The 19,280-nt window shown below is 35.3% G+C and overlaps 1 protein-coding gene across 1 annotated transcript in view; it reads left to right on the top strand.

The window, feature by feature from the left end:
* Positions 1-19,280, top strand: part of LOC145247287 (cilia- and flagella- associated protein 210-like) — a 46,664-nt gene that overhangs the window by 21,255 nt on the left and 6,129 nt on the right. The window contains exons 4-8 of the mRNA XM_080108908.1: positions 5,344-5,549; positions 9,134-9,344; positions 12,488-12,573; positions 13,537-13,729; positions 17,571-17,735. Coding sequence (XP_079965034.1) covers positions 5,344-5,549; positions 9,134-9,344; positions 12,488-12,573; positions 13,537-13,729; positions 17,571-17,735 — 861 coding nt within the window. The remainder of the gene's footprint in view (positions 1-5,343; positions 5,550-9,133; positions 9,345-12,487; positions 12,574-13,536; positions 13,730-17,570; positions 17,736-19,280) is intronic.

Genomic DNA, 19,280 nt, shown 5'->3' with positions numbered 1-19,280 from the left:
AGGGACGCTGGGAAAATGGTGGGATCCTTCTACCGCTCCAGAAGATATCTCACTACTGATGCAATTCTCTATCTGTATAAAAGCCAAGTACGTCCAAGAATAGAGTACTGTTGCCACATCTGTGCAGGAGCTGCTAAAAACAGCTTATCATGCCTTGACAGAGTACAAAATAGACTTCGTGGTTTAGTGGGGGATGCCCTTTTCTCTTCCCTGCAACCTCTCTCCCACAGAAGAGACGTTGCAAGCTTGTCTTTGTTTTATCGCTATTTCCATGGCAGGTGCTCGTCTGAGCTCCAATCCCTCGTCCCCCCCTCGCCAATCTTTCACGAGAAACACCCGTCTAGCTGAAACTACTGTCAATAATTTTCCCCACTCTTTATCTATACCTAAATCCAAACATAGATTCCATGAGCAAAGCTTCTTTCTTAGAACTGCACGCCAGTGGAACTCTCTGCTGCTTGCCTGTTTCCCACCTGACTACAACTTGGACGTCTTCAAGTCCAACATAAACAAACTCCTGACAAACCGCCCCCTTAAGTAAGACACTCTATCAAAACCCCCAATACTAATGATTACTACAATACTATCTCATTGATTACTGTACACACAATAACCCTTATCCCTGAGTGGCCTTCGGGCCTTGATAAGGGGTGCCCCCCCCCCTGTAAAAAATAAAAAAAAATCATGATATCAATGAAGCGTTTGGTCCAGGAATCACTACTGAACACATAGCAAAAATGGTGGTTTAAGAAATTTTGTAGTGGTGACAAGAGTCTTGAAGATGGTGAGCATAGTGGTTGTTCATCGGACGTTGACAACGATCACTTAAGAGCCTTAGTTGAGGCCAATCCACACACAACTGTTCAAGAACTGGCTTCTGAATTAGACGTAACATATACAACGATTTCCAAACCACTTGAGAGAGATTGGAAAGACAAAAAACTTGATAAATGAGTGCCTCATGAATTGAACGGCAACCAAAAGAAACGCCATTATGAAGTGTCACCTTCCCTTCTTTTACACAACAAGAATTACCCGTTTATCGATTGGGTTGTGACTTGTGATGAAAAGTGAGTTCTTTACAACAACTGGCAATACTCAAATCAATGGTTACATGTCAACGAAGCTCGACAACACTTCCTGAAGTCAGAGTTACACCAAAAGAAGGTAATGTTTGGTGGTCTGCACCCGTTCTCATCTATTATAGTTTTTTGAATGCAGGCAAAACCATTACGATGGAGAAGTACTGTCAACAAATGGAAGAAATGCATCAGAAACTTCGACAACAACACCCAGCATTAGTCAACAAAAAAGGCCCAATTCTTCTCCACGACAATGCCCAACCATACGTTGCTAAACCGACCCTGCAGAAGTTGAAAGAATTGGGCTACAAAACTCTGCCTCATCCGCCATACTCTCTAGACTTCTCATCTACCGACTACCATTTTTTTAAGCATCTCGATAACTTTCTGCATGAGAAATGCTTCAAAAACCTAAGCAATATCAAAAACACCTTCAGCGACTTTATTGCCACCAGAACGCAACATTTTTACGTTACTGGCATGAATACTCTTGTTTTGCGTTGGCAAAAGCGTGTTGATTCTGATGGTGCTTATTTTGATGAATAATTTTTTGTTTGAGCCGAGATACGTTCATCTGAGTTTAAAAGTTAAGTGGTGTTCCCTGGGTTTGGATGACAACAAGTATCCCCAGATTTCCAGTATGCTGCACCTCATTCGATAACCTTTGCAAATGACTTTGTGTTTAGTATTGATTTCTGACTGGCAATGACCATTGGGATTCACGGGAATTTGCGTGGCGGCAAGCTTCCCCAAGGTTTCAACATTTTTCCCACTCATCCAATAGAAGGTTGAACATTGTTTTTTCTTCTCGATCCTTCCATCCTCCTTGACCCTTCATGTCTGTTTTGTGTGGTACCTGCAATAACTGGTGTAATTTTGTGTGGGAGGACACAGTTTATAAGACTTTTTGCAGTTTCAGTTTCCTTGGTTTCATTTTGTGTTTCATCCATCTTTTTTTACTTTTGTTGCAGTTTCCATATGGCTGCTTAGTATTTGTAATTTATGTGGGCTGGTTACTGCACTAGAGGAGTTCTGCTGTTTTCATCAATATCATCTGCTGTTAGTGCCAATCTTCCCCTTGATTCCAATTTTTCCTAGTCTTTTTTCCAGGTTTTTCAGAACTGTTCACAGTACTCCTAAAATTACTGGTAATACATAGACTTTCATCATGTTCTATATTCATTTCAGTTCTCTGGAAAGTTCCACATATTTGCACATCTTTTTATAAGGGGTCACCACTTATCAAGGCCTGAAAGCTACTTGAGGATAAGGGTTAATGGGTGTATGGCAGTCATTGGGACAACATTGTAATAATCAGTAGTAGCAAGAATTTGGTATTATTTGATTATTTAAGGGGACGGCAAAAATTTGTTTACATTGAACTTGAAGCTAACGATATTGTAATCAGCTGGAAAGAAAGCCAGCAAAACAGTTCCACAGCCGGGCATAGTTTTCTATACCTATACCCTCCCTAATTTGTTTCTTTTCACCGTTGATCAGTATCTGATAAAGCTCTTCTTTAGTGAATCTATGAATGGTTTTGAGTATCTTATTAGCAGTACTGCCCAAGTATTTATTCCTTTAATTAAATTTCTACCATATAAACTATATGTAGGTTAATTAATAACCTTTGATAGTTAATTATGAATTAAATAATGAAAACTTAGCTTTCCTGTTTCAAATGAAATTCATACAGGAAGTCCTATCAACGGTTGACAAAAAATAAATCAATTAACAACATAAAATCTTTTAACCTTACATACAGAGATGCAGAGAGACACGTCTTTTTATTTACATGATTACACACAAAGAGAAAGTACATGTAATACACTTGTTTTTGTATAAGCAAACAAAGGGAGATAACTCCGAGTTAACAGCTTAAATAACACGTCACTTATTTTCAGACAAGGGGAGGCAACTCTTCACATAACAGTTGTAGTCTTTACAGAATCAAAAATCCGACCAACATTCACAATTTTCCAATACTATATAGTAGGTCATTCATCCCAGAGTTCTTAGCAAGGGTATATTTTTTTAAGAAAAAGCAGAAAAAGGTTAAATCATCTCTGCGGATACATTTTTATATTTCCCTGATTGGCTAAAGTAAACTGCTAATTGGAGATTTTGTCAAATGAAAATCGCTATTTAAATACAATATTCACTATGCTGCTACTCCCAACAGACGTTCAATCGATCATATTTTGTAGGCCAAAAGAAAATTCAGAATGAGATCGTGATTTAATTATTAATAGGTTTGAGGGTTAGTAAACTAATACATACTCTGTGGACCTTACTTGATCTGTAGCTGATTAAAGACTGAAAACAGATAGAAACCTTATAAGTATCCTTCTCAACTGTCGATAGCCATCTATATATATAAAAGCGTCTATTATATAAATCTCACCTGTCTGTTTAAATATATGCATGTATGTATGTTTGTATGTCTGCTTAAAACTTTCGACAAAGGCGGCGGATGTTCACAAGATCAGTATCATTTGGAAGTTCGATACTTCAACAACAAATATCGAAAAATTGGCTAAAAACATTAATTCCTTCATCCTCAACTGGGCACTTTTCTACAAGGAGAGGTCGCTTTTTTTCGCTGATAGCCATCCCCTCTTTTCGATTGACTAGCCTTAATCTAATCCTTCGCCACTTCCGGTTTCGCAATGGATTCAACGGCCAAGATGACACTTTTTTTTTCTTTTTTCATGTTCTTTTCCTCCTTTGCAGTACGGGTTTGAGCCTGTCTGCCTACTACCATTTTTTTTTTTTTTTTTTTTGCTCAACACATACTTCCAAACACCCGGGCAATGCCGGGCACCCAGGCTAGTGACTTATAAAAACATATCTGAGTACCGAATTAAATTGGAGACCCCTGTTTTGAACCCTGTCTAAGAGGAAGAGTTTTGTGGTAGATGCACCTTCACCCAGCTTAATATTCACAGGCAACATAACTTGGAACAAATATATTGAGGACATTGCCAAGGCTTCTGCAAAGAAGGTGGGTTCCCACTGCTGTACTAGAGAATTACTCACATTTGAGAGTATCCTTTATCTCTACAAAGCAGCAATTTGCTCATCTATGGAGTATTGTGGCCACATCTGGGCTAGTGCATTTACTAACAGTTTTTTTCCATTTTGAATAGAGTCCAAAAAAGAGTGTCTTACATAATATATTCTGTACTATCAATCAAGCCTAAACGTTTGTTCCATCAATTTGAGCGTGGAACATCCCCATCGTCAGTCCATGTCCTTGACTATTATCATCTCCAATAAATTTACTTCAGTCCAAAGAGAGTGGATAAGCCTAGAAGAGTAGACCTCCTAGGATTAATCAAGACGAATCCCTCAGCTCAGCAGATAATCGTCCTCTGGTTGTCTATGCTTCTGCGTGTAGCAAGTAAAGATGTCTAGGGTGTGGAACTGCAGGGGCTGCAACAAAAATGGTGGTTTCCCTCTATCGTGCTAGAAAATTAATCACGCCAGAGAGTATCCTACATCATAACAAACCTAACCATTCACCCATGGACAGAGTATTACTACCACAGCTGAGCAGGTGCATCTACCACAAAACTCTTCCTCTTAGACAGGGTTCAAAAAAGGGGTCTCCAATTTTAATATCACCCACACTATCAACCAAGCTCCAACCTCTGTCCCATCACTGCAGTGTTGCATCCCTGTGTATGTTTTACAAGTATTTTAATGGAATGTGCTCTGACAAGCTCATTAGAGTTGTGCCCCCTCGACGTACACATAACACAATCAACAAACCCATCAAGCACCAAAATCGCACCTCTTCACTGTAGTGCTGTTAGATGCCGGAAACCTGTCTACTCTTATAACTTTTAAAGACTGCTAAATTTTGGAATTCCTTTCCTGTTTCCTTCTTTTCTGACTGTATCAACACGAAGAAATTTAAATGTAATGCGAACAGACATCTCGCTCACCTCCTCACATAGTCCCCAGTAGATATGGTCCAAAATTGTAACTTTTTGTGTCCAAGTAGCATTCTTTGGGATAAAGATTGTGTACTTATTTTTTTTTTTTTTTTGTTAGGCGATCATCAGTGCTCATATATCTCAAAAAAACAGACAGCGAACTCTACAAGTAAAATTTTTGTTGCCTTTCGATTATTAGGGTATATTTATTTATTTATTATTTTATTTTTTTTCGAATAGACTAGAAAAACAATTAAATAAAAGAGAAATAATGAATTTGATTTTCTTTTTTCTTTTCTTTTTTTCCCCCCTCTTTGCAGAGTGCCTATTTACTGTCGGAAACGATGAAAACAAGAGAAGAACAAATAAAGATGAAACAGATTTTGGAGGAGACAGAGCAAAATCGAGACCAGAAATGGGCAAAGTTGGAAAGAGAAGAAAACGAGCAGGTTATGCAAATCGAAAAACGCAAAGCCGTCGAAAACCGCAAGAAATTCATTGAACATGCTGAATTCGTTAAAAGCCAGTAAGCTCTTGCTGACAGTCAATTGCTAATGAAAGTAGAGTTAGTAGTCACAAATCAAAATTTTCATAGTGTAAATACGTAAGCAATATACCTATGTGAGTATTTGGCAGCGTGGGATTGTGTGTGTGTGTGTGTTGGTTTACCTTATTCTTGTTAGTGCTTGTATAGTTGTAAGTAGCAATTTGTTTCAGCTTTCCTAAATCTTGTTAGTTTGTAAAAATGTTTAAGTGGGATGAAGAAGGCTCGTATGCGAGTCATTGAAGATTTCTTTCTGGCTTGCTCCTCTCCTCGGCTAGCGGCATGGGAGAGGGAGGATAAGCAGACGTTCTGAGTTATTCTGTAGAGTCAGCTGGTCATTTGCGTATATTTATGTGGTTGAGGCCAGTGTCAGCAGCTCTGTTACAATGGTGTATAAATGTTATGCTATAGCATGGTAAAAATAACCCTGATGAAGGCAAGAGGAGGAGTTGGCTGAAACGTGGTGAAACAAAAACTATGAAAATGAGGATAACAGTCCGCAAAAAAGAATGAAATTGTACCTCTCAAATATATTTTGTTATTTTAAATATAATTAAAAAAACACAAAATTCTATTGATAACTCAATTTTGTGTTATAAGTACTTTTGAATTGTGTTGTTTTGAATTAATTGAAAAACATTGAATTGTGTTGTTTTGAATTCATTGAAAAACATTGAATTGTGTTGTTTTGAATTCATCGAAAAACATTGAATTGTGTTGTTTTGAATTCATTGAAAAACATTGAATTGTGTTGTTTTGAATTCATCGAAAAACATTGAATTGTGTTGTTTTGAATTCATCGAAAAACATTGAATTGTGTTGTTTTGAATTCATCGAAAAACATTGAATTGTGTTGTTTACGAATTCATCGAAAAACATCCTTTATTATTTGTTAGAGCAAACAGTTGTTTCGACCCATACCAACATATATATATATATATATATATATATATATATATATATATATATATATATATATATATATTGTTTACAGAAAGTTTTAGATGAGACAAGTCATTGGTACTGTCGGTTTCAAACCCGATAATCAGAGACCGTTTTAGATAACCATATCAAGCTCTCTTCAACCAATACTCATCTAGAGATGACTTGTCGGGTTTGTATTACTGTACACATAGATTCGAAAAAGTTGTCAAAAAACAAATATAGAACAAATAAATGTTATCAAAGGCAAGATAAGTTACTTTTCTACCTAACTGGATATATTTTTTGTGTTTTTATTCAGTGTAACATGTTTATTCAGCTCGAAAAACATGCAATGTTTACCGATGTATTGGAAAATTCAAAATGGCAGCCGACTGTCTCTCGGAGAGGGTACGTTTGGGAAAAGGTATTATAAATAATAAACTAGACAAAATACTGTTAGAAAACAACCGAATACATGTCAACTTATGTCACGGTAACATATATTGAGCGAATTTCTAACAGTATTTTGTCTAGTTTATTATTTATAATACCTTTTCCCAAACGTACCCTCTCCGAGAGACAGTCGGCTGCCATTTTGAATTTTCCAATACACCGGTAAACATTGCATGTTTTTCGAGCTGAATAAACATGTTACACTGAATAAAAACACAAAAAATATATCCAGTTAGGTAGAAAAGTAACTTATCTTGCCTTTGATAACATTTATTTGTTCTATATTTGTTTTTTGACAACTTTTTCGAATCTATGTGTACAGTAATACAAACTCGACTTGTCTTATCTAAAATTTTCTGTAAACAAAATATAAATAATACGCTCTTATTTTCGGATCTTCCTTATAATTGAGCTTTCTCCTGGATTTCTTTAAAAAAAACTAATTATATATATATATATATATATATATATATATATATATATATATATATATATATATATATATATATAAGAATCTGATTATTGAAAATTTATTCAAATTTAAAAAGAAAAAACATTATAAACCTGTAAGGAAGGTATACAAAATTTTAATTATCCGACAAGAAATACAAATAATAAAAACTTATTCCATTGAGTTTAGAATAATGCAATTTTTCTCATCAGAGGGTAGAGGTTTGCAAAATACACAATAAATTTTACAGGTTTATGCATTAAAGGAAACAAACAATATGAAATTAATCATACTTGCATAAAAAAATCATTTAACAGTTTATAGGGATTCAATGAGCTTAATAAAGCAAGAAACGAGAAGGAGGAAGAAAAAGGATAATGTTTACCATATATGTACTTACATTTTTTTAGTTAGGTCATCATCTGTGCATATATCTATAAAAGTGAGAATGTATGTGTGTGAAGACAATCTCAACCTATATACTCAACGAATTTGAAATCTTGATATAAAGAATATTCAGACATGTGGAAAGCTTTTTAGTCGATTTTCATCCGGAAAAACGGGCTGCTCAGAAGTCAAACTTGAAAAATTGGTACGTGGGGAGGTTATCGTGTTTTTATGCTTACTAATTGTTCCATGAATGCGCATGCGTGAATGGTTCACATGACAGATTCATTATGTTAAAAATAAGTAGATTTGAAAAAACACTTTTTTATGATCGCGTCAAATCAGCCTAATGGTTATCGTACTTGACTCACTGTCTTTAAGTTTTGGTTTCGATCTCAGCCCGAGCAAATTCTTTTCTTTTTTACAAGAAGTGAACTGTTTAGAAAAAAAAAACATAATACTCGCACGCCCATGTCTCGGATTGTGTATGAATTAAAATATAATATTTATGCTCATTTTACGACCGGGAAACGCCGGGCGGCCTGCTAGTACATCAATAAAACAAACAGCAACCTTTACAAGGAAATACTTTCTTGCATTCTGCCTTTCAATTATCGAGGTTTATTTACTTATTTTATTTATTTAATTTTATTTTTTCCCCAAAAAACAACATAGATTACACAAAACATATATGGATCGTCAGAATATTACTCTCATTCTCTCTCTCTCTCTCTCTCTCTCTCTCTCTCTCTCTCTCTCTCTCTCTCTCTCTCTTATATACATACATGCATACACACACACACACACACACACATATATATATATATATATATATATATATATGTATATATGCACTTTTTGTTGCTTTCAATTCTTTTTTTGAAGTGTTGGTTTTTGTTAATACAGTATATTAATACTCAATTATGAAATATGATAATTTTGTAGCTTACAATTTAAGTCATCTCTCTTTGGCTTAAAATTTATATGTATATGAAAATTTACTGAATTATACAAAACCAGTAAAATTGGGTATATTACAAACAAGTCTCTCTCTCTCTCTCTCTCTCTCTCTCTCTCTTTATATATATATATATATATATATATGTATATATATATATATATATATATATAACTACTTCATTTACTCACATAAAATTAATATACGAAAGTATAGATTTATGCGTAAACTTTAAGTATTTACTTCAAAAGTGCTCAATACGTAGGTAGAGCTAGTTAGTATTACTATATATATATATATATATATATATATATATATATATATATATATATATATATATATATCTTAGCACAAGAATACAACTGTGTATTTTTTTTCCTTTTGACAATCTAGAATGAGTCGCAAATTGGACTTGGAGGAAAAAGAAAAGGAAAATTTGCGAAAAGAACAAATTGAGTGGAACAAATTAGCCGAAGAATGGCGGCGTGAAAACGTAGAAGCCAAGCGACTCCACAACGAAAAGATGAAAGAAAATGCGGCCGAAAACCTGAAGCAAATCGAAGAGAATAAAAGACTTCGTGAATTCGAAGAACAATTGGAGGAGGTAAGAAACACCCTTTTCATCTTTTCATCCTTTTCATCCTTTTCTCGTTTCCAACAATTTAACTTTTTGATCCTCTCACCTTTTACACACTGTCCTCTGTTGTCCCTTTGTACACCCGGCTAAGAAACCCTAATTTGCTGCGCATGTACAATCAAGTAAAAACTCACCAATCAAATTACATATTGTAACAATAAAGCCTTTCATATTTCATACCGTTTATAGATAACCTAATAGGTTGTACACTGTGCAGCACACTGCAACCCATGTCCCATTGACGCAATGTTGCATCACTCTTCTTATTTTACATCGACAAGAGGAGGGTGGACCTGAAATTCACCCTTATCCGTTCGTCTGTCCGCACTTTTCTCAATAACTACATAAACATTAAACATGATATGAGTAAAAAAGTAACAGAACGGATTTTCCGGGGAAACTCCAGTTGCCGCCCCCCCCCAGGGGTGCCTTTCGGGTTAAAATAGCTAAAATTTACACTTTTGCGCATATTAAAAAAAAAAAAAATTTGATGCCTTGGATTTTTATAAAACTTTCTGAAAAATTGTAACTAACTGATTATTATATAATTTGGTTTGTCTATACTTCGTAATAATTCTTGGGTGTGCCCCAGGGGTTCTTTTAGGGCTAATAAAAACACTCCATTTTTTGGGACTATTTTACCATATTTGTCCAAAGTTTTCTGCGTATGTCTATTTAGCAGTTTTGCATGGTGCTGAACTCAAATTTAAATATGTTAAGGACTTGGGGACTTTTGGAGTTAAATGGGGGGGGACTTTATCATTTCTCTTTTTTGCATGGAGCAGAACTCAAATTTACATATGTTAAGGCCTAAAACTGCACCATTTACTCATTTTCACCAGGATTTGACGTCCCCTGGGAAATTTTTAATCATTTTTTTTTTTCGTACCTCGTTCACTGTGCACTCACGGGGGGGAGGCATGCACATTTCACTTGTTTTGTTCTATTTCTATATATTTATTTTGTTGTTTAGAGTTCATTGATTATGTGAGTTGGTTTCTGCATTTGAGGATTATCCGATTCCTTATTATCATTATCATTTTATTTACTATGAATTCTCACACAGTCCATCAGCAGAGATTATTTACTGACAACAACTAATGTCTCTTGGAATCTGAATGACGGCGAGTCTTCCCAGATTTCCAATATGCTCTGCCTCTTCCAATAACCTTTGAAAATAACATTTCATTATTGCAACAGCCGCTTGCAATTGATTTCTTTTCCGGCAGCAATCATTCATTTTCACTGAGATTTGGATGCCAGTTAGCCTCTACAAGGTCCCAGTCCTCTTTGCACTCTTTCAGTAGAAGTCTGGTTAGTGCTTTCTTTCCTCGATCTTTCCATCCTCCTTGATCCTTCACAGCTATTTTGCATGGTATCAGTCGAAATTGATGCCTTTTTAAAATTAATATATTTATTTTTATTTCTTTTTCTTTTTTATTCATTTATATATTACAATTTTATTTTATCATTTATTTTGCTCTAGCGGAGGCAGGAAGGCACTCAACCTTGCCAGGTTGTAAAATACGCTTAAATATATTTTAATTCATGCAGATTTCGTATGTATTATTACAGACCCAATTCTCTAATGAATATCATATCGTACCTCATATATAATATAATTTTCAAAAATGAAAGGAGAATAACTATGGTGCTATCAGCTAGAATCGAAACTAAAACATTTAGCGTCCCAGCTGCATTCCCTACCATTTGAGCTATCGAGAGATAGATAAGAAAGATTTATTATTAAACGATTTGCAGAAATCAGTTGAATTTTGGCATGCGCAGAAATAAATAGAAATACGCGTTATTCAACCAAACAAAGATTTTATTCGTTTTAAATCATCCTTGGTTTATGATTACTATTTCCTGTTAATTTTCACGTTATTTTAGTTTTTAGTAGTTTCAGAGTTTATCGGTTAAATATTTGCACACAACATGATTGTGCTTGTATAATCATGACACACCAGTTCTCACCAGATCACCGAATTTAAGCAATGATGAGTCTTGCCAGTATCAGATGGGTGACCCTTTTGGAAGGATAGGCGCTGTATGTACTGTGCTGAGTCATAGAAATTTCCAGGTTTCTATCTGGGGTGTGTATAACTCACGGGAGTGTTACACCCCCTCCCGAATCAAGATGGGAAGTTACCGTCTTTACTTGTCATCCCAAGATTACTATGGCTCTACAATTTGAAGAGTGGTGGTCGCCGATGCTGTTAAAAAAAAAACAAAAAAACAGCAGGGCCGTTGCATGCATACATTTGCACACAACCACACACACACACACACATACACACACACACACACATGCATACACACATCTATTGTTTTATTCATATAGATATAAGATAAGACATCTTACAGTTCTAGTTCCCTTTGGTTGTTTTATTTCTTGTGCCTCATTAGGGTTCATAGTTTTCGTGTGTTGGTTGCCGCATTTGAGGATTTTCCTCAAGATTTCAGCTGGTTTTACCATTGTTGTTGCATCTAGAGTCTTAATCTTCTCTTTGATTCTAATTTCTCATAGCATCTTTTTTACATGTATTTTTAAACTGTCTCTGATACTCCTGCAATTACTGGTATTATAATGATTTTCTTCACGTTTTATATTCCTTTCAGTTCTCTGGCAAGCTTTGTGTATTTCAGGGTTTCCCAAACGTTTTGGCAAACACCCCCCCTCCCGAGAACACTCAGATACCTACCCCCCCCCGTCCCTACATTCATCCGTACATAGTAATGTTAGTAGTAATAGCGGTAGTACAGAACTAAAGTGAAAATAAATAATTGAATATTCATATAGCTTTGTCAACATTGCGGTGTGTGATTCTTGAATTAATTTTTACCAATTAAAAATGAGTGTGATGCACTCAATTTCCACATGAATTGGGAATCCCAAAGAACATAGGTTGAGAAACACCTAGTAATGTTACAAGAAGCTTTTTGCTAGTCTGTTTACGTAGGGTTCCATTAACACACATTCAAGTGTTTTTGTACTGTTTCAGTGCTTTATACAGTGTCAATCCTCCCTTTGATTTTGATTTCTTCAAGTTGATCACATAACTTTACAATGGCTCTTTTTTATTTATTTTTTCTCTCCTCTATTCTAGGAAGACAACAAGCAATGCTGCATCTATGCCGATGCAAAACGAAAACTAATTAAATTGCAAGTGCTCAGAGAGAAAGAAATGGCCGCGTAAGTGCACTGAAAAAGGAATATTTTTATTATAGACAACAAAACAACAAAGTGATCGAAAACCAAATATATAACAAATAAATGTAATCAAAGGCAAGATAAGTTACTCTTAAACAACCCAATAAATGCTGTGGGCTTCTACCAGTATTTTCTTTACTGGGCAGGTTTCTACCAGTATTTTTTTACTGGGTAGGTTTCTACCAACATTTTCTTTACTGGATAAGTGTCTACCAGTATTTTCTTTACTGGGTAGGTTTCTACTAGTATTTTCTTTACTGGGTAGGTTTCTACCAACATTTTCTTTACTGGGTAAGTGTCTACCAGTATTTTCTTTACTGGGTAGGTTTCTACCAGTATTTTCTTTACTGGATAAGTGTCTACCAGTATTTTCTTTACTGGGTAAGTGTCTACCAGTATTTTCTTTACTGGGCAGGTTTCTACCAGTATTTTCTTTATTGGATACGTTTCTACCAGTACTTTTTTTTATTGGGTAAATTTCTACCAGTATTTTGTTTAATTTTCAAGCAATTTTCCAGACTCCCAAGATATGACCCTCTCATCTCCGCCATTTTTACTTGTTATCATGTAACATTCGATAATACTTGTTTTTGAATTGAATAAACGCTTTAAAATAAGTTTTCAAAAAACACTAAAAACCTATCCAGCTTGGTAGAAGAGTAACTTATCTTGGGTTTAATAACATTTACATACTTGATTTTTGACCAGATTTTCGTTTTGTTTTGTTTGAGGTGGTAATTGAGGCTGAATGTATCTACACTGAATAGATGTCAGTTCTACTACATAATAAATTGATGTCCACTCTACTACATAATCAAGTTACCTGAATTGATTTTTACAATAAAAGTTTTGAAATAAAGCTGTAGGGTTGTTTTCTTTAGGGCGACAATTTTATCGTTCCACCCTACACTGCAATAGACATGGTTCTTCATTTTTCTTTGTCAGGGAGAGGCAGAAACATCTGGAATCTATTGTGGAAAAACTTTCTAAATTAATGATGAAGCAGAAAGGCGATGAAGACGAAAGGATCGCAAAGGCAGTGGCCGAAATTGAAGCCAAGAAAAAGGCAGAAGAAGAACAGAAGGAAAGAAAACACAAAGAAATCGTCGCCCAGTGCACGAAGCACATGATGGAACAAGTAAGACGTTTATTAAATCACGTCACATTATGCATTATCTAAAATGTCTGCCTCACATACATTATCTCACATGTCTGTGATCGAAACTCCTCAGAATTATCTCCCTTTATTGGAACTCTTCAGTACCTCACGCCTGCCTCGTATACATTACTTCACTTCATATTATAGACTTACTTGCCAGGAAGTGAGACACCAGGTCAGCTGCCGTTTTTGAGAAGTCAGCACATTAGGATAAACACACTCTGGTCTACATAAAACGCCTTAGCAGCCCCGTCTGTATTCCCCAATTAAACAATAAACTAACTCCTTCTTAGAGAGAAGGTAATGTCTTGAAAGATAGACCTCAGCGGGACAGCAACAAAGTGACTGTCTTACTGAAGAACATTATGATTGGGACACTTCATAATTACTTCCCTTGATTAGAACTGCATAATTACCTCCCATTATTGAAACCATTCATTTGAGTAATATGTACCATTAGAATCTTAGTGTGCATTATCTACTATCGCACTCACGCTGGTTGGACTCTCAGGACACGTCATACTCGGATGGTTTCCATGCAGATCTGGAGGTTCCTTTAGTTTTAGTTTTGTTTACTTGCAACATTTTATACGTTGAACAAACGTTTATACATCGTCATTTACGTAAAAGTGTACTTTTGCATGTGTGTGTTTTTGCCAGTGAGAAATCAAGTAATTAGATAAACCAAATATAGTTTGTTTTTTTTTTATACATATACATACATTTTTTTATACATACGTGTGTGGATGCTGGTCTTCCAATCATTGCTTTTCCATGTGTTGACTACCATGTTGTTGATCTGTTGAAAATAAAACGAATGTACTCATGTATGGAAACACAATGAAATCGAGACTTGCTGAGGTTTCAAAGGTCTTATTTAGAAGGTTTTTGGTGGAAAACCCACAAAAATTATTTCTTTATTGATTTTTTCAAACTTCTTTTTTCTAACTTAGTCTTAATGATGACAAGATGCAGGCAGCGTCTCAAGGCAACATTTGCTTAGATTTCGACATTGTCGGGCTCATCTTGTCTGTCCTGCTTCTCGACTCTGACTAACTTTTAAAAATCCTTTTGTTTCTCTCCTCAAAGGCGTGACGTCATTATTTCCTATATTTTACGTTTTGGTTAAGGAGATAACCTATACTCACCTCACTTCAATCACTCCATCTGCACTGGATTTATTTCTGTATCCCGTCAGGTTATTCAACTATGTATTAATGCAATTAATATTGTTACAAATCATACTAGTTAAGAAAATCGCTATTTCCTGTCGACGGGTTCCAATATATTTTATCCTTTTGTTTAACAAATCTACTCATGGAACTTTCATTTTTCTACAAAAGTGTTTATGCTTTTGATAGCACTCGCTAATTGGTGACCCTTCCATACTCTTAATTTTTCATTTATTTCTATTATTATATGTCCGTCTAATATATTTCTATTGTCCTCCTTTGCTATAAAATAACTTTTATTCCCAAGTTTATATTGATTGTTAGTGTGGTTCTTGGCAATAACCTAACACTCTATTGTCATCAAAAATGGCCCAACCAAAGTGAGAAATCAACTTTATTCGCTTTGTTGAACTCACAAATATTCCACATTATCATCCAAGGTTGATAAGGCAAACTAGATTTCCTATCACCTTTTGGAAGACTGTAAACAATATCGAAAGGAAAGATACGGAAGAGAAGACACTATCAAACTCCAAAACGAATCTTTGTTTTATCGTTATTTCCATGGAAGGTGCTCGTCTGAACTCCAATCTCTGGTCTCCCTTCGCCAATCTTTTACAAAAAACACCCGTCTAGCTGAATCTACTGTCAAAAGCTTTACCCACTCTTTATCTATGCCTAAATCAAAACGTAGATTCCATGAACAAAGCTTATTTCTTAGAACTGCACGCCTGTGGAACTCTGTTCCGTCTGCCTGCTTCGCTCCTGACTACAACTTGGATGCCTTCAAGTCCAACGTAAACAAATTCCTGATGAACCGCCCCCTTAAGTAGACACTTTAAATATCCACACTAACGTACTGTACTTACAATAAACCTTATCCCTGAGTGGCTTCCGGGCCTTGATATGTGATGACCACTTTTAAAAAAAAAAAAAAAATGATAAAATTGGGAAATGATAAATTCTTCAGAAATATAAACCATGAAACAGTCTCTCTATGGAGGACTATATATAACCTTTCTCGGGTTTAGCTAAATTCCACAAGATAAACAGTGAAATAGTCTTTATGGAGGACTATATATAGCCTTCTTTCTCAGGTTTAGCTAAATTCTACAAGATAGATAAATAATCTCTCTATCGATACTATATATAGCTTTCTTTCACAGATTGAGCACTGTCATTAATGATATCGCTTGAACATAATGGAGGTTGAAGGTTCATTCCTCAGACTGGGCGTCACTCAAAATACAACTGCGGATTATTTAGGACTTCTACCCATGCTACCCTCATAGATTAAACAAAGTTTTCCGAGTTTGACAAAGATTACCGTGTTCAACAAAATAAATATGAAGACGGTCAGAGGTTCCATTGACTGAAACGTTATGAAAATGACACTGAAAATGAGAATAGTATTCCGAAGAATCAATCCACATCTAAAAAATTGAGAAGCGTAATTCCAGACTCTAAAAGTCTTTGGGTCATTAAGGAGAAATTCTTAAGATTAATATCTTTTGTATATTAATATTATTAGTTCAAATTATTTGTCCATATAAAAACGCAAATTATTTGTCCATATAAAAACGCAAATTATTTGTCCATATAAAAATGCAAATTATTTGTCAATATAAAAACGCAAATTATTTGTCCATATAAAAACGCAAATTATTTGTCAATATAAAAATGCAAATTATTTGTCAATATAAAAACGCAAATTATTTGTCAATATAAAAACGCAAATTATTTGTCAATATTAAAATGCAAATTATTTGTCCATATAAAAATTCGTAGAATTTTCTTCACAGTCAAATTGACCAATTAATTTTTTGTCACATTTTAATACCAAAAGTCAAGAAGTCGATTCATATGGATCATTTCCACTTAATTGATTTTGTCGTTAACATTCTTTCTAGAATTATTAATCTCACAATGTCAGCATCCATAAGTGAAAATGGTACAATAGAACCGACTAGATTCAAACTTGACAAACCAAAATCATAAGCCAATGTCATGATACACTTTATCATGGCTACTCGTTTTGTAATAAAATAAAATTTAAACATAAAATAATTATTTATTGTGTACTTTAAAAGAGTGGGTTATCTCATTTACCTTGGTTGGTCCTAAAGCCAGAATCCAGTGTTTAGATTGTAATATAATCAATAATGATAATAGGGAAAGACAGAAAAGTTGTTATGAATGGAGGCATTGACATATCATAACTATAAATACTTTGCCTGAAGACCAATATGTATGTGTACGTGTGTAGCACATGAATGACTGAAAGTAGTGGAGAAATGAGAATGTTCATAGTTAACTCTATCTTGACATTTTATTTACAAGGAAGTAACACATAGAATGATACAAATTACATCTATCAGTCTTAGTCCGATATTGTTTGAGTTTGTTTGTCACAACTATTATGGACAATATATCTCCAATCTTCATTTACCTAAATTCAAAATCATCCTTTTGCTGGCATCTGCGAGCACCTCTCTCATTTAGTTCTCCGGTTTATACTTGAGAACTGGCATTATGGACGTAAAATGAAGGAAATAACTCTGCATTAAACAGAAAAGGAGTTATCTTCCCTTGAACGTACTTCTGTCATCCTAACACAAAGAATATTTGGTTGTTTTTTTCTTTTATAGATAAATGATGCGGAAAAAAAGAAATTGGAATTAAACCAAGCTGAGCAAGAAGAACTGAAAGCTAACAAGGAAGCCGATGCCATTTGCTATGAAAATGAGAAAGAGAAGAAAGTTAAAGACAAACAAAAGAAAGTGGCACTCAGAGAATATCATAAGTTGCAGATTGTAAGTAATTTTAAAAGAAACAATTTACTTTTCATTCTTCATATTTTTTGTAATAAGGTCAGTCTTGATGTTCTCTTTATATTTTTCTAACGGTTGCTTCATGTGTAACCCCCATCGTGTGGCTCCCGATATCAGATCGCCGACTCCCAATGTCGTGTACCGTGGATTTTTCTTTCTCTATTCCTCTATTCCTCTTATGGCCGGATCGTCCTTTTCCCATTGGCAACTGTCGATGAGAACACACGTGGTTCACAAAATAGAAATATGAACAAAGGAAAATCACAAATGCCAATGTTCCCATATAAATTGACTGTTGGACTTGTGAATGTGTGTGTGTGTCTTCTCCCCGTTCTATTGATGTTACATTCGTCTATCACTGTTTCACAGTCAACTCTAAAATTGCCCACGTCTCTATTTCACAGTCAACTCTATAACTGTTCAACTATAGACGTTATCAACTCCCATCCGACGTCAAGGGTATCTAGTTGTCAACTCTATCCAACTTCCATCCGCTGTCTAGCGCATCTAGATCTCAACTGCTTGTCTCCTCTGTCTTAGTCTCCCAGGTCGCTCACCTCACCCTGGCTACCGGAAGCTGCCCTTCCCTGTTTTATCAGTAGGTTTCTATTGTTATTGTTTGCTATTTCCTATCTATTGTTGATTGTAGGATATTTCAGATTTCTTTGTTTATTCTAAGCTATTTCCTCTTCCTTTGTCTATTGCCCCCTCTCAGCACTTAGTGGCTCAAATCCACTCCAGGGCCACTTTATAGTATCACACATGCAAAAACATCAACAGTTGTCCAAATTATTTTTGTCCAAATCCTGGCCACTGCACCAAATAACATGAAAATGTTACAACGATGACTAGTAAGACACTATCAAACTCCCAAACCAAATGATAAAATTGGAAAGTGAGTATGGGAGAGAGCAGGGAAAAGCTGATTTTGTATGTCATCTTTATTTTTTTACCTCTAACTTTATGTGCAAGAAGTGTAAGACAATGAAGATGAATCAGAATTCAGATGTGGAGATTGCAAAGATGTTGAGGTTGTAAAGATGTTTTGGTATCTTGATGGCACTATTTGCGCACAGGGTGGAGAAGGTCCTAGTGTGATTGCAAAGAGGGAACTTTTCTCATTACTAACCAGCAAAGGGTTACGATTTCAACTAAGGGAAGAATCGAATCTATCAGGCATGTGTACACAGTGTGATGATGTATGGCCAGTGCAGGTTGGGGACATGTGTTGCTTGCAGATAAATGGCGTGAGAATAATGTGATGGATATGGTATTGCATGTCTTCATTCTGATGATCTCACTGGACAGTACAGAGAGAGACGTGTGCAGAACAGGAGACTCTGGTGTGTATAGCACATGAATGACAGAAAGTAGTGGAAGGAATGAGGATGCTCACAGTTGGCGTAACATAGACATTTTATTTACAAGGAGGCAGCACATAAAATGATCCATTTCCATGCTTCCATTCGGTCTTGAAAGACGAAGGATTCACCTTAGGGGCAGTAGCGCGTGTAATTATGAGGAAAA

This window comes from Euprymna scolopes, chromosome 25 (assembly GCF_053919585.1).
Source record: "Euprymna scolopes isolate OS-2025 chromosome 25, ASM5391958v1, whole genome shotgun sequence".
In the NCBI taxonomy this organism is placed as follows: Eukaryota; Metazoa; Mollusca; class Cephalopoda; order Sepiida; family Sepiolidae; genus Euprymna; species Euprymna scolopes.
Note: the sequence above shows the minus strand (reverse complement) of the source record. Positions and strands in the feature narration are given on the sequence as shown.